This window comes from Platalea leucorodia (genome assembly GCF_965183815.1).
Source record: "Platalea leucorodia genome assembly, chromosome: 2".
Classification (NCBI taxonomy): Eukaryota; Metazoa; Chordata; class Aves; order Pelecaniformes; family Threskiornithidae; genus Platalea; species Platalea leucorodia.
In genome coordinates this window covers 92546824-92561377 of record NC_138824.1, presented here as the reverse complement: position 1 = coordinate 92561377, position 14554 = coordinate 92546824, and the positions used below count along the sequence as shown (strand labels likewise).

Here is a 14554-nt window from a genome sequence, read left to right as displayed (position 1 = left end):
AGGTGGCTGAGACCGAACTCTAAGCTTCTGCCTCAACTTCATTACCCCTTCTTTAAGTTACTTAGTGTTTTCTGCTGTTTTAAAGCTGTGACAATATTCTGGCTGGTTATTCTCTGGTTACTTCCAGGCTCCTCCAGTTCAAAGGGGGAGTTGCTATAAGCTAAGACACCTCTTCCTTCCCCTCCCCTTCAAAACCAGATAAGAACAACCTCCTGATAAAGACATTTTGGCAAGTAGGACATCTGGGAGGAGAAGTAACAACGGTCCCTTCGGCAAGAGAGAATTTGGGTGGGTTTCATTGTTTTCAAGCGGGTGGGGACTACCTGGGGCAGATCCTGGGAGGCATAATTGAACACTTAAGTAACTATCTGTATTGAAACCAGAATTGCACAAATCCGCAAGAGACCAGGCCTTTCTGAGCAGCCTATGTAGCACATTTCAGACACCTCAGTCTTCTCTAAACTACTGTTAAAAGACATTGTTTTAGGTTAGATACTACCGCTATGCTTTGGGAATTCAAATTTGGAGTATTTAACTTGATAATCCATTTAAGTGTTGACTTAACAATAACCAATTCCTCTCCTTTTTCAAGCGGGAATGGTGAACAATCAAATAAAACTTTCACAGTAGGATGTGTTTTTATCCTGATTGTGTTTGGAAACAAAACTAACTATACTGTGTTACTTATCCATTCTACTTTCTGTTCCTCCCCTCCCAATATCTTTTAACTAAATCTGACACCGAGATTTCTTCTTCTGTGCAACCATAAGTTTTCCTCAAAAATCAACGACCAAGAAGAACAAAGAAAACCCATTAATGTTCTCACTGAAGTAAAGATGGGGTTTGCCAATTGCGGCAGTACCTCAGGAAGCATGGCACCTTTGGCAGCTGTAAATCATTATTATTTTTGCCAGCAGAAGGCAGGTAGTTAGAAAGCATACACCATGCTCAGGACCAGCCACAGCCTGTACAGACCTTTGCAAGCTGGTAAGTCAAAAAAAGTTGAAGACATCAGAACAGGGAAAGAGTGCAGCTAGCACATAAGAGGCTTCAGAATATTGTGGTGATTTGGGTTAGCGACCGGGTCACAAGAATAAGCATGTTAGAGAATGGAGGAGAACTCAGATTAATAAAGAAGGAAAGGGCAAAAGGTAACAGACAGGAAAACAGCTTCGTTATAGCTCTGGTGCTCACTAACCTAATTACTGTTTAAGTCTCAGCTTCCGAAATCAAACTCAAATTGTCAGCTACTTTGATATTATCTGTTCTCACTTAGGCTTGAATAGCTGGACTCTAACTGAAGCAAGTACAGTGGTCATGAATAATAATCTCTAAGCACTGTATATTTATCTCTATCCATGACTATACTCACATTAGCCAGGAATGCAGAGCAATAGGAGCAAATCTGAACAACAAAACAGTTGCTGCTGGGGACCCAACATTAACAAAACATGCACTTGTTGAGAATTTTACTTTGGGGTAGCTCTAATTTGGTTCCATGAGTTGAACACTGTGCAGCAATGGGACTGCAGTAGGTATGCTTTTGGAGGGTATCTTCTGGTTTACTTTCATCCAAAAGTAATTCTGTCTGAGTGCTTTGAAATGATTCTGCAACGCAAACCAAAGCACAGTCGGTGGTGACAATTGCGAGTTTTGCTTCCAAAGCACACTCCTAATCTGAATCAAAATGCTACTGCAGGTACACCCAATGTGTACTGCATGACTATGCTCAAAATAGTAAGAAGCTCTGAGGAAGGAAGCTCTAGATAAGCAATGCCTCAGCAAAGAATCAAAGGTTGTTATGAGGCGACAGTGAATGTCTGGCAAAACTTCCTGTGGAGCTACAAAATTACTTTGACAAACAAATTGACAAAAACAGAGGTAACATGAGGCTCTCCCTCAAACAAGAAAGCAAGTGCTGGGAAGCTAGTTAGGAGGAATACCTCCCAAGCAGAACCTGCTGGGAGCATCACCCAAAAGTGCCAGGCTTACCTACAGTATTGTTTGGAGGAAAAATAAAAAAATCAAACAAAACACAAAACAAACACAAAAACCAACTCAGAAACAAAAAACCTCACCACAGTGAAACAGATTTCTGAAGCAGTATGTGTGCTTGTCTCTTGTCTTCAAACGCTGTGTTCTCACTGTGGAAATTAAATATTGCTAATACACAGGATACCATGGGGGCCAATCTAAGAGCTAAAAACTGAAAATATGGGTGTGTTTGCTCAGAAACACCAGGGGAAAAAAAAAAAAAAGACATATACAGCTAATCTGGAAACTAGGAGACAACCTAGCCACCCCTCACCTCCCTCGAACTCCACAAACAAAAAAGCACATTCCCTCCCCAAGAGTGGAAACTTGCAATGACAGATAACAAAATTAACATCCAGTTTATGATCACAATTATTAATATTTTCAATAACTCCCTTTCAAAAATCTCTTACCAGCTTCTAAAATAATAAAGTAACACACAAAATCAATAAACAATAAGCCAGGGAAACTACATTATGATCCTTCTGCCTCACATTTACAGGTGGCTGAAGTTTTAAATAATGTATTGATAAATTCTTATGTTATACTAGTAAAGTGACAGCTGCTTATTGAACAGTTATAACGTATTTTTTTTAAATTTATAGTAAGAGAAAATAATCAATGGACCTGCTAGCTCTTTTCAAGAATAAAACAACATGAACTGTATCGGAATTGTTGAAGACTGTTTTTATAGCAGGTTTTCACTCACAACCTCCCAAAATTAGAAGCAGCTTTGAATGTGCACTCATTGTATTTTCCTCCCCTATTCTGTCCCCCTGTTTTCATACAAATGAAATGTTTGAATGTGTTTCGTAAATTATGAACAAGCCAACTTTCATTTTGCAGTTCAGACCATCTCCTGATGCCTTACAGACAACAAACTGAGGAATATTACTCAGAAGCTCTCAACTCCAGTTGCAAATTGGATTGTATATGGATTAAAAATTACATGCTGCTTTTATTGGGGAAAAAAAAAGAAAAAAGAAAAATCTTTGTGTTTAAATAATCACCATATAACAAACCACTCAGTTTAGAGAAGGCAGTCATTCAGCTGATGTAATCCTAACATACAGAGTCTGTCTGGATAAGTTGGTCTCTTGGCTATATACCTGTGACCAGAGAAGATAAGATTACAGCTAACCATTATTTCTCACAACATGAGAAACAGGAGGGTACGCACTGACCTAAGCTGACATAGATGTAAATACATCAAAGGACCTGAATTTTCTCGTAGTGCCTAAGTTACGGAACTTGCTGCTATAAGATGCTGTTCAGGAAAAAAGTAGAAATAGGTTTAAAAAACGGAAAGGAAATTAAAAAATGAGGGAGAGATTTGATGATTACTGTCACACAATTCTCCAGATGTATCCTCTATCCCATGAAGTTTCCGATCTACTGATAACCAGAACTTTATTGGGGAAGGCTCACTTTGTCCATGCTCTGATCTAAGACTCTTCCCATAGCATCTCCTGTCAGCTGCTGGCACAACACACAACATACAACATGTGCTGGTTTTGACTGGGATAGAGTTTATTTTCTTCATAGTAGCTAGTATGGGTCCCTGTTTTGGATTTGTGCTGAAAACAGTGCTGATAATACAGGGATGTTTTCATTACTACTGAGCAGTGCTGACACAGAGGCAAGGTCTTCTCTGCTTCTCACCCCACCCCACCAGCGAGTGGGCTGGGGGTGCACAAGGAGTTGGGAGGGGACACGGCTGGGACAGATGACCCCAACTGACCAAAGGGATATCCCACACCATATGATGTTATGCTCAGCATATAAAGCTGGGGGAAGAAGAAGGAAGGGGGGATGTTCAGAGTGATGGCATTTGTCTTCCCAAGTAACTGTTAGGCGCGATGGAGCCCTGCTTTGCTGGAGGTGGCTGAACACCTGCCTGCCGATGGGAAGTAGTGAATGAATTCCTTGTTTTGCTTTGCTTGCGTGTGTGGCTTTTGCTTTACGTATTAAACTGTCTTTATCTCAACCCATGAGTTTTCTCACTTTTACCCTTCTGATTCTCTTCCCCATCCCACTGCGGGGGTAGTGAGGAAGTGGCTGTGTGAGGCTTAGTTGCCAGCTGGGGTTAAACCATGACACAACGCCAGGCTGACTTTTTGGCTGATCTGGTATAGCTTAGGTTCTTCAATATGCTGAAATGGCTAACCATTTACTTTCCAACAATGCTGAAATAGCTAACCATTTAGCTTCCAACAACCTTCACTTAGTTTAGCATCTTCTACAGGTTGTGGCCAGACATAACTTCCCAAACATTTCAACCGTTTGCTAAAGTTCAGGAGCCAGTTAACCTTCAGATTTTAGTATTACACAGTTGTGCAAAGAACGCATGTATTATTACATACACACAAGAGACACCACATATACCTTTTATCGGTAACTACCTGGCTTTGAAAAGAGGGAAGCAGTCCAGTGCCCAGTATGCAATGAGTAACTATTTCCAGTTCCTCTCTCAAGTTGTTTAAAACTGGATTAGGACCAGGGGAGTAAATACCAGCACATAACAGAAATTGAGTTGATAGATGGCAAGTGGTCTCTTTAATGAATCCTACTCACTATCTACAATCTCTCTTTTTTTATTTGGCTCTGGGTCTCCCATCTGCCCCCAAATCAACACATCAAAACATTCAGGATAAGCAGAAAGCAGATTATAACAGTGCTGTTTGTCTTTTAAAGGCATTTATGGGTCAGGTAGGGGAGGAAAAAAAAGAAAAAAGGAGTACTGCCTTTACTTCCAATTATACCTCTCCAGGCATTAGAGAGAAGGACCAAGCAAGAGTACCTGGGCACAGTCCGTTCACAACAATATAATTTCATTGCAGGTACAGTGTTTGTCCACTCAGAAAAGGTCACAAGATCAAGGCTAAAAATGTACCATTTTTCCTACTTTGAAATTCTTATAGATACTTTCTTCCCCAACACATCTTAAAAAGCAAAACCATGACCCAAATGTCACAAATAATACCTTTATGGATTTTCCAATAATACAAACTGGCTGTACAAAATTCAGCCTCCAACTATACCAGTCTGTATCCAATATTCAAGTCTCCTCTTTTCACAGAAAAAAAAGAAACCTGATGATTCTGTACCTTTGAAATAGATTATCCTCAACTCACTGAAGTTTTTCTTGAAATTGTTACAATTGTTACAAGGGTAAGGGGCAATAGCTATTTTTTTAAAATCAGTTTCCCTCTAAAATACCAGTATTTTTCAAGCAGCTATCAAAAAAAAAGAAAACAGAAAGATTCTAGATCTCAGAATGTGCATTTTTTAGCCAGAAGAAACCTGGATAATTTCATGTTGGCATCTTTGTTTTGCATGCAATAATTGTATAAAAAACATAAGCCTACTACTTCATAAAGTTTATTTTGCTTTTCTGTGATGAGGCAAAGGTGAGGCAAATATTCTGCTCTGCACAGAAATTGCATTTAGCACTTGTTTGGTAGGCCAATGTCTTACACCTAATTTAATTTAGAAAAATCAGCCAGAAAACAATGAAAAGTAATTTCTTTGTGAATTGCTAAACTAAGCTAGAGAAATGTGCAAACAAAGCCTTCTCTTCCAAATATTTACGCACGTCAGCATGTTTTAATACAAGTTTCCACCCTGCCTGTCTTCCCTCGAAGCAAGGCACATATGACAGCATTTCAGAGCATGTTTTAATGGGATTTTCCAGTCAACCAAAAATCAAATTGCATAGAAGTGACGGAGAAGTCATAAATACATATTTCATCTTATTGAATTATATGGTAACTAGGGAAAAGACAATGAGGCACAACTCCTTCACAGATTTTTATGAAGTTTTCTGTCACACTGGGAAACCGCATAAAAAGAACGCACAGAAAGGTGTACAGCACCAGAATCCACAGACCAGCTGCAATCATACTCCTCAGTAAAACAGAAGAGTAAACAGCCCTACAAACCAGGGGGGAACCAAAAAACCTGCTATTTCCCTCTCTCATAACACCCACGCCCATCTCCCCTCACATCAGCTTTACCTGAATTTCCAAATATGTTAAGAGGCGCACATTATGAATTATGACTGTCATTTTTACTGCATTACACCTTATTTTTTCTAAGTAGGATTTGAACAAACCTACACACAAACGTGCTGCAGCTGATTTACATGTTTGGAGTATAATAAAACATGATGGTTTGGCTTCAGCCTTGAAGAGGAGTCAAGGAATTTCTCCTCCCTTCCTACCACTGCTACCCACCATTTACTGGGGATCAGAGCCCCTGCTGTGAGCTGATGCAGTTCCATGCTCTCCACTAGGGCTTTGCACCTTTCCTACTGGCCTCCCTCTCCTCCTCTACCCCTTTGCTCTCGAAGACGGCTGCAGAAAGGAAGTATGAACTTCCTAGACTGTACCCGCCACCGAAGCCAACCTATCGGGCAATAGTTTTACGTTCCTCCTTAGTTACCTTGTAGTCTCAATAACATAGACTACATTTGGTATAAGACTGAAATCAAGTATCAGTTTTTATTTTAAATGGGTACAATTCTGTAAGAATTACTAGAAGTGCAAAAATTGAAAACTTCAACAGTATTTCTTTTCAAAGGGTGTTAACACAGTTTTCCTATTTTGAGATTGTTTTCCTTCAGTAAAAGGGCTTTGCGTCTACCTGGGGTTTCCTCATGTCCTCTAGTCAAAAAATTTTACTCATTGGCCCTTTCCAATCAACTACTACAGGACAGTAGAAAACCTTAAAGTCATGGAAGTTTTCCTAAAGCACACTAATATAGAGGATGGAGGCATTCTGAACATTGTAATTTGAGAAAAGACTGGAAGACAAATTAACTTCTAATTCAAATTTGTTGTTTATGAAGAAATAAATACCACAGTCAAGCTTGAAGTCACAGCTTATAACCGATCAACCACACAGCATAAATCCATAGGAAATGAAGCTGCATGAGTTCCACCAGTTACAAAACTACCAGTATGAGGGCACACTTACGAAGAGTTTTCCATACTTTCCAGCACTGTGAAAACACTAGAACAGCTCCCAAAACTAAAACAATAATTCTACTGATGCTCTCCTACTCCTTATGAAGCAATTCAGTACAACACCCATCCTGTCTGTAAGTAGGAAGCACAAATAAGCATATAACAAAAACAATTCAGAAGGACTTCAGCTTCAGAAATCAGTTTTAAAAGATTTAAGTCAAGAAAAACTTTACACATATTGAAGTTCCTAACACTGACATGCCAAATTAATGTGTCAAATTTGTGTGCAACTAACTGTATTTGAAGATATAATTTACCTTAGTTGTGTCAAAAGCATACACAGAATTAAAGTAAAGTTAATTCTTGAAAATTTGATTCACAACTGAAAGATCCTCTACAGGATCTAGCGTGTCTAACATTTGTTCTTGCAATATTTAAAGGGTGTTCCCCCGCCACCCACAAGAAACTGCATATCTACTCCAGCACCTAGAGAATGTGAAGGAAGAGAGGAGTCTTCTAATGCAAACAAATGCATCACTGGTATTTTTTAAATCTGGTAATTCTGTTGTATTCATTTACATATGTAATACATTGCAGACATCGTTGGAGAACCTTCCTAGGCATGCTGCCTACCACCAGGTGCATCTTGTATTTCTGGTGTAGATCACTTCACGCACACAAAAAAATTCGTAGAACCACAGAGCAGCCCACGTTGGAGCGAACCTCCAAAGATCATCTGGTCCAACCTTTCATGGGAAAGGGAGCCTAGATAACGTTATCTAGCACGCTGGCCAATTGCATCTTGAAAATCTCCAGCGATGAGGACTTCACCATGTCCCTGGGGAGACTGTTCCAGTGAATGATTGTTCTCACTGTAAAAAATTTCTTTCTCATATTGAGATGAAAACTTTGATCAAACCTTTGCCAAGAGTTCCTACAGAATGGCCATAGTAAAAGTGCTTTGCTACTTCTATTTTGGAGACAACTGCAGATCTGATGAGCTTGTAGATGGGCACTTCTTTACAGCTCGTTGTAAGTGGCCTTTCATTAAAAGATGAGTTTGTTCAGCTTTCTTCTCACTTTCTGAGTTTGACCCCAAGATCTGTTCACCAGGTTCTTGTCCCTCTTGAGGGACTTCCTTGCATCTTCCCCCTTGAGCAGTTTGCTGCTGTTCTTCAATGATATCAGCAGAGAAAGATACTGATACACTGCTGCATCACTGATAGTTTTGGAGTCAGCACTTAAATCAACCCCAGGTAAAGCTGCCCTCTGAGCAAGTAGTCCCCCCCACACAGACACGTAGTCCCACTCCCTCCCTCGAGTCAATACGAGGTCTGGCTGGTAGCCCCCAAGGCTGGCCAGCCAGCCAGAGGTAATCCTGTGGAAAGCCTTTCGCATACGTGCGTGTCAGTATGCTTGTTTTCATTTGACTGGTTTAATTTTAAAACAAATCAGCTCCCTGGTTCAGTTGACTGCACAGCACTAAGAGTGCTAGTGCCAGCACAAGGGAAATGGTCAAAATGCAAAACCTAGCAAGGATGGAGGGGAAAAGCAAGAACTCTTGTTTTCAGGCAGCAGGACATGCTTAGATCAGTTAAGCTGCTTACAAAGCCATGCACTCAGTTCTCCAGACTAAGCCATGCCTTTATTCTGCTGCTGCCCACAGCTCTGACAACCAACAGTAGCAAACAGAAAATAGTACAGTGAGTCCGTTTCATTTCTGATACTCGGAACTGCTCAGCAGTACTGAAATAAAATGTCAAGGACTGTGCTAATTTCAGCTGCCACAGGGGAAATCTATAGGAAGACAGGCAAGAGAGTTAGCTAATAATTCTGCTGTTGAGACCTCTTTCAACATTTCCCCATAGCCATGAGAATGAAGTCTAGGGACAGAAAGATGAACAGAAAGCTGCTTCTCCTCCCAGTTTTATTTAGCAAATAGTTTGAAGAGTAATACTCTGCAAATAAAAGCTGAAGAATACACACAAGGTCAGTAAATAGCACACTGATAAATCTGGAGGTACAGGCAGGTGCAAAAGTTCATGTCTGATGAAGTGACTGTTTCTGAATTTTCCTGGTAGCATTCCCATGAACTGCCTCACACCAGTGAGCTAACAAATCCACAATTTTTGAGCCAGAAAGGAATAGTTCTTCAAGACCAAGTAGTAAACATTTAGAAATACAGCTAATTATAACAAATATTACATAGTTTAGACAGTTATATTAGACAGTTAATTTAGCGATAAGGATTTAATGGGGAATTGCTGTAAAGTGAATCTTGAAACTGGTCCATGACATTCATCCTTACACTCACAGGAAAACAAAGAGCTCAGCAAAACAGGAACATCCAGAATTACAACAATAGGGTGTAAGTCTTGGTGTAAACAAAAAAGTCTCACCTACCCTAGAATTCTGGCAAACACAGAAGTTCTGCAGTTTCAGGCAACAAAATGAACTACTTCACCAGGATTAAGAAGCTTCCTCCTCCATTGCTACCTTTCACACAGTCTCTCTCTGGATTTTAGTATCACTTAATCTGACCACTGCTGGAGTAATCATATCGGTGCAGACTGACCACTAGGTTGAAAAACTGAAAGTATGTTGAGTGGGTGATCTTAAAACATGAGATGCCAACTTTCAAAAGTCATTTCAGAAGCAACGTGAGGTTGATTCAAATGCTTTAAAAGAAACACTCCACTGACCAGGTACGCAGCACAATGTAATGCATAAAATGTGAGTGATCTCAAACTTTCAGGATGCAATTGGAGGATAGTCTGTCTCTACCCCATGTAAAGGCATCCACTCTCAAAAAAAAAAAAAAAAATACCCAAAGCAGCATTCTTAGTTTGGAAACAGGCAATACTTCTTGTGCTACTATATTGTCCAGGAGTCTTAGCGCTGGATGCTAACTCCAGTATGTTGGGCTATGCGAGTATGTTTCTTGTCTGATTTTACAAGTGTATTTCTGAACAGATGCATAACTTTTATCGAAAGTTAATTTACATAATTATTATCTATCATTAAAAATAAGAGATAGCCTGAAATAGGCATAAAATAGCTTTCAACAAATATATTTCCTTAGCAAGCCAAAACACATGGTGTGATTTTAGGTAGTTAATATGTAATTTCTTTAACTTTCAGTATGAAGACATGCTTTGCTTTTGAAATGTAGTGATTTTAATAATGGTATTCAGCAACCTTGATTAAAACACAGATCACTTGATAATCAGTACCATCAAAACTGCTGGCAACAAGAGAACGGGCTAAGTGTATTTCAGACCTCACAAATGTATATCAAATTTTACCTAATAAGAATCAGTAAACAAAACAAAGGTAAACAAGGAAAGGGCTGGGCATTGTCAGATTAGATTTTAGAAGGTCAAATAGTCAACGACATCTGAACTGAAACAAAAATAGCTGGCAGGAGAACAGATATTAGACATTAGGTCATTTAATCCACTCCCTTGCCAGTTTTGTATTGTTCTCTACTCCACATTGCAAGTGCTTTTGTTTATAATGTGGAAGAGGAGAGGAAGCAAGGGACAGGGGGGAAAGAAAGTAGATTGTCTTTGGAGGCTGAAGAAAAAAAAAAACAAAAAACCAAAAACCCAAACATTAAAGAAACATGAGCCAGAGAAAGACAGCAGCCTGGAAACACAGCTGATAGGAATTCATGAAAGAGGAAGATGAAAAGCAGAGGAGAAGCTCAGAATTGAGCTCAGAAACTGAAAGTTAAAACTCTTAACAGGATGCTGCAAGAAAATATAATTCTTGCCTACAGGAACCTGATGTCATTTGTTGAGTAAATGGGGAGAAATGAAGCATACAAAATTTACGGGATTAATGGAAGGAGGAAATGGAGGGACAAAATGGCTTAGGCTTTTCCCAGCACTCATACTGGGGATAAGTGGTACCAACCACATCCTCTTGTTCCCCCGCCCATCCAGCTGTTTATAAGACCCAGGTAAGGGAAATCATCCAGGGTCAAAAGTCATATATTTTTTTAACCTGATTAATTCTGTGATCTACCTCACCAGACGGATATGGAAACAGTTATGCTATCACAAGTGAGGGAGGTCACAGAGGTAGGCAGGACAAAATGATGGAAAAGAGGATCACAGGAAAAGGGAGCTGTTTAAAACGACACAATAAACAAAAATGGTTCACAATACTGTGGTCTAAAATAAGTTAGCACTGTCCTGAGGCATATTTTATCCCTGCTTTTGCCAAAGAATTCCTTAATGACTCTACATAAATTACTTAAAAATGCTGTTTTCAGCGTGGACACTAACTGCATGCATTTTATTTTAGGGGTGCCTTTCCCAAAATCTGAGTGCTTGATCTGCAAAAGCAGCATAGGCTTAGACCAGATATTCAATTTATTTGCACCCGTGCACTTGTTTTATCTTTCGTTCTTCATGTGGAGTGGGAAGATGATTATTTCCTTGTCTTGGGAAAGTTTTGTCAATTAAGGGGGGACTTGTCAAGTACTGAGATATTAAGGTGACAAGCACAATAGAAGACACAAGGAAATTTATAATTCTATAGTTAAAGCAGAATCTGAGCGCAGATTTGAGTAATGTTCAGAAAATAAGTCTTGACATCACACAACCAAAGTAATGAGGATAAGACCAAAATACTTTGTCTCTTTGATACCTTGAGTATAACAGGATTTTTTATGCAACAAACAATATGTTATAACTTAATAGGCAACTGTAGTTCCATCTAGATGTATAAAGAGGCTGAATTAAAGCTAACTAAAAACCTTAGTTCTCCTCTTCTTCATTTGTGAGTGCTTCTGGAAATGACAATATTAGTACAGTTAGTCCAACTGTGTGCAACCACCCACTTCTAACAAAGGAAAACCGATGCCACAATGTTATAATCTCAACACCTATATGTGTTATAACCAGATGCAATGCTTTGTTGTTTGAACTAAACATGTTATCTTGCAGCATTAGTTGGATGCAAATCTCTGGATGAACTTGTGTGAGCAAGTTCATCCATGTTTTGCCTGGGGATTTCCTGATATTTGCTAATTCCAAGAAAATGGAGATACTCAGGAATTCCAGGCTCTATCCTAATCTGTTCTGGAAAATAAACTTCTCTTGTCTAAATAAGGTTGAAGTGAGATGGTTGAACAGATGAGTAAAAAGTCTCACTCCTCTGTTTCCATGCAGTCCTCTCACACAGACATTCCCTATCCCCTCTTCTCTGGCTTCTAATCTCATGTGCCTGGTCCAGTAAGAACTACTCTTGCAAACTCACCCTTACTGGATGTCTACTCAGACTGCTAGTCACCTCTCACACTTGTAAACCTCCCCCACAACCGCTTCATCAATGCACTCCCTCTGTTCCACACAAGACCCAGAGTGCGCAACATCGCAGTTGCGCAATCCCTTTACACAGGTGTTTGCATGCCTATGTGTATACATACACATACACACATAAAAAACACAGTACTTTTACATACATACCTATTCATTTGTGTATTAAAAAAAATAAACTCTTCCCTTCTCCTATCACATATCTTTCCTTGAGCTAGCGTAAGCATCCCTATGGCAGTGCAGAGAACCAGACACAAGGACTAACTCGGTTAATCCGAAAAAACATTTAAAAGGTTAGTGTGAACCTGCGGGTAATACTCCATGCCACTTCACCCCACTGCTGTATAAACAATGGTGTCAGCATGGGGAGAAGATGGTAGAGAAGGCAGCAACGAGCAGCAGGGCTGCAGAAAAAGCACAACTAGTTGGGTGGGTTTTTCTTCAGTGACAGTGCCAGCCTATAGTAATAATAAATTTAAGGTGTTGATTTTAATCTAGAACACCAACATCTGCCTAACTGTCCCTCTTCTCTCCCCAGACTTATCTATGGCAACAGGGTAATGAAAACTTGCATTATTTCAAGTGTCTTCATTTGCTTGCAGTCGCCTTCCCTTTACTCACTGGCTCCATTCCTCTCCGTTTTGTTCCCAACAAGCCTAGCCACCGCTTGCTCTTCCACCCCTCAACCAACGCAACATTCAATCCCACCTTCAGCTGTGCCGACACTGGGGCTCCCTGCTCCCCTCCTGTTTCCTGCGGATATGAACAAATTGTTCCCTTGCCGCTCTTGGGCCTGGCAGGGGTCTCAGAGCCCTGGAGCATCAGGCTCATAGCCTCAATACACCTACCCACACTCAGCATCTTAACAGCTGCAGTGACTGCCCTGGCTTCCGCAGATCTAATACAGACGGAGTCTGGGTGACCCTGCTAAGAGTGAGAAAAGTTTTAACAGGAAAATGAAAGCTTCAGATGGTTGCGGTTTTATTTTGTGGCTTTGTTCTGGTGGTGGTGTTTTTTTAAAACTTAAGGGAAAAAATTTAATAGCTGCCTATTTTGGAGACAACCATTAACCTCTTTCGAAAAGGAAAGTCCGCAGCATTTTTCCTTTGTTAAGTACACTCAAAACGCTTTCTTCCCTGGCTTAACTGGAAATGGCACAAACCCCTTGAGAGAAGTTTTCCGGGCGGCTCCGCCAGCGCCAGCAGCCGCGGAGCCCGGCAAGGGGAGGAGGGGCCGGGAGCCCTTCACCCCCTCTCCCCTCCGAGGGCCTCCCCGTCGCCCCGCCGGGCGCCCCGCCGCCGGACCCCCGCCCCACGCACACCGGCCCGGCAGCGCCGGCCGCGCCTCGTCCCGCCCCGCCCCGCCGCTCACCCCCGGGGGCCCCGCCGGGCCCCTCACAGGCGGCCCCGCGGCGGGCAGCCCCTTCCCCTCCCCGGGACGCCCCGCGGGCCCCCGCCTGCCTGCCGGCACCGGCCCTCCCCCGCGGCGCGGCTGCCCGCTCCGCTCCCGGGACACCCCGGCCAGCCCTCCGCCCGGCCCGGCCCTCCGCACTCACCGCTGCCGCCCGAGGCGGCGATCCGCCGGCAGACGGTGTGCGGGCGGCGGAGGTGGCTGAGCGCTGCCGGCCCCGCGCTGCCGCCGCCGCCCCGCTCGCTGCCCCCGGACGCTCCGGTGCCCGCCCGGCCGAGCAGGCGACGCCGCCGCGCATGCGCTGCGGGCGGCTCCCCGTGCCGGCCGCCAGGGGCCGCCAGCGGGGGGCGGTCGCCAGGCGGGGCGAGCCCCGGGGCCACCGGCAGGCCCAGGGGCTGCGAGCCCGGCCGCTGCCCCGGCCGTGCGCCGTGCCTGCCCGGTGCCTGCCGCCGAGGCTTTCTTCCGAGCTGGCCGCGGGGTCAGCGGCCCTGGAGGGCGGGCGAGGGCCCCCTCCCTGGTGCAGAGGGATCCCTCCCGCCGCCCCCCGGGGCCGAAGAGGCCCCGTTCGTAACGGCCCCCAGGCCTAAAGTTTGTACCAGTTTGTCTCGATGGATACACGCAGCCTTTTCTTGTGGTAGGGAAGTCACTTTTTTTCCCCCCGGCAGTTGTACCCTGTTACGGAGAGCTAAAATGACACAAAAAGTTAGGATTTCCCCCTTCACTGTGTCCCCGTGGGTGGCTGTGGGGGGTCTTGCTTCTCAGAGGCCTTTGGGTGCGCTCAGATCTCATCCTCCTGGTAGATGGATTTCAGGAACC

At 42.7% G+C, this 14554-nt stretch overlaps 1 protein-coding gene across 1 annotated transcript in view; it reads right to left on the bottom strand.

Annotated features, from left to right (window-relative positions):
- Positions 1-14036, bottom strand: part of PRRG1 (proline rich and Gla domain 1) — a gene marked incomplete at its 5' end in the record, with an annotated part of 35255 nt that extends 21219 nt beyond the window's left edge. The window contains 2 exon segments of the mRNA XM_082333628.1: positions 13884-13918; positions 13920-14036. Of these exon segments, the coding sequence (XP_082189754.1) occupies positions 13884-13918; positions 13920-14036 (152 nt within the window).
- Positions 14037-14554: the final 518 nt, after the last annotated feature.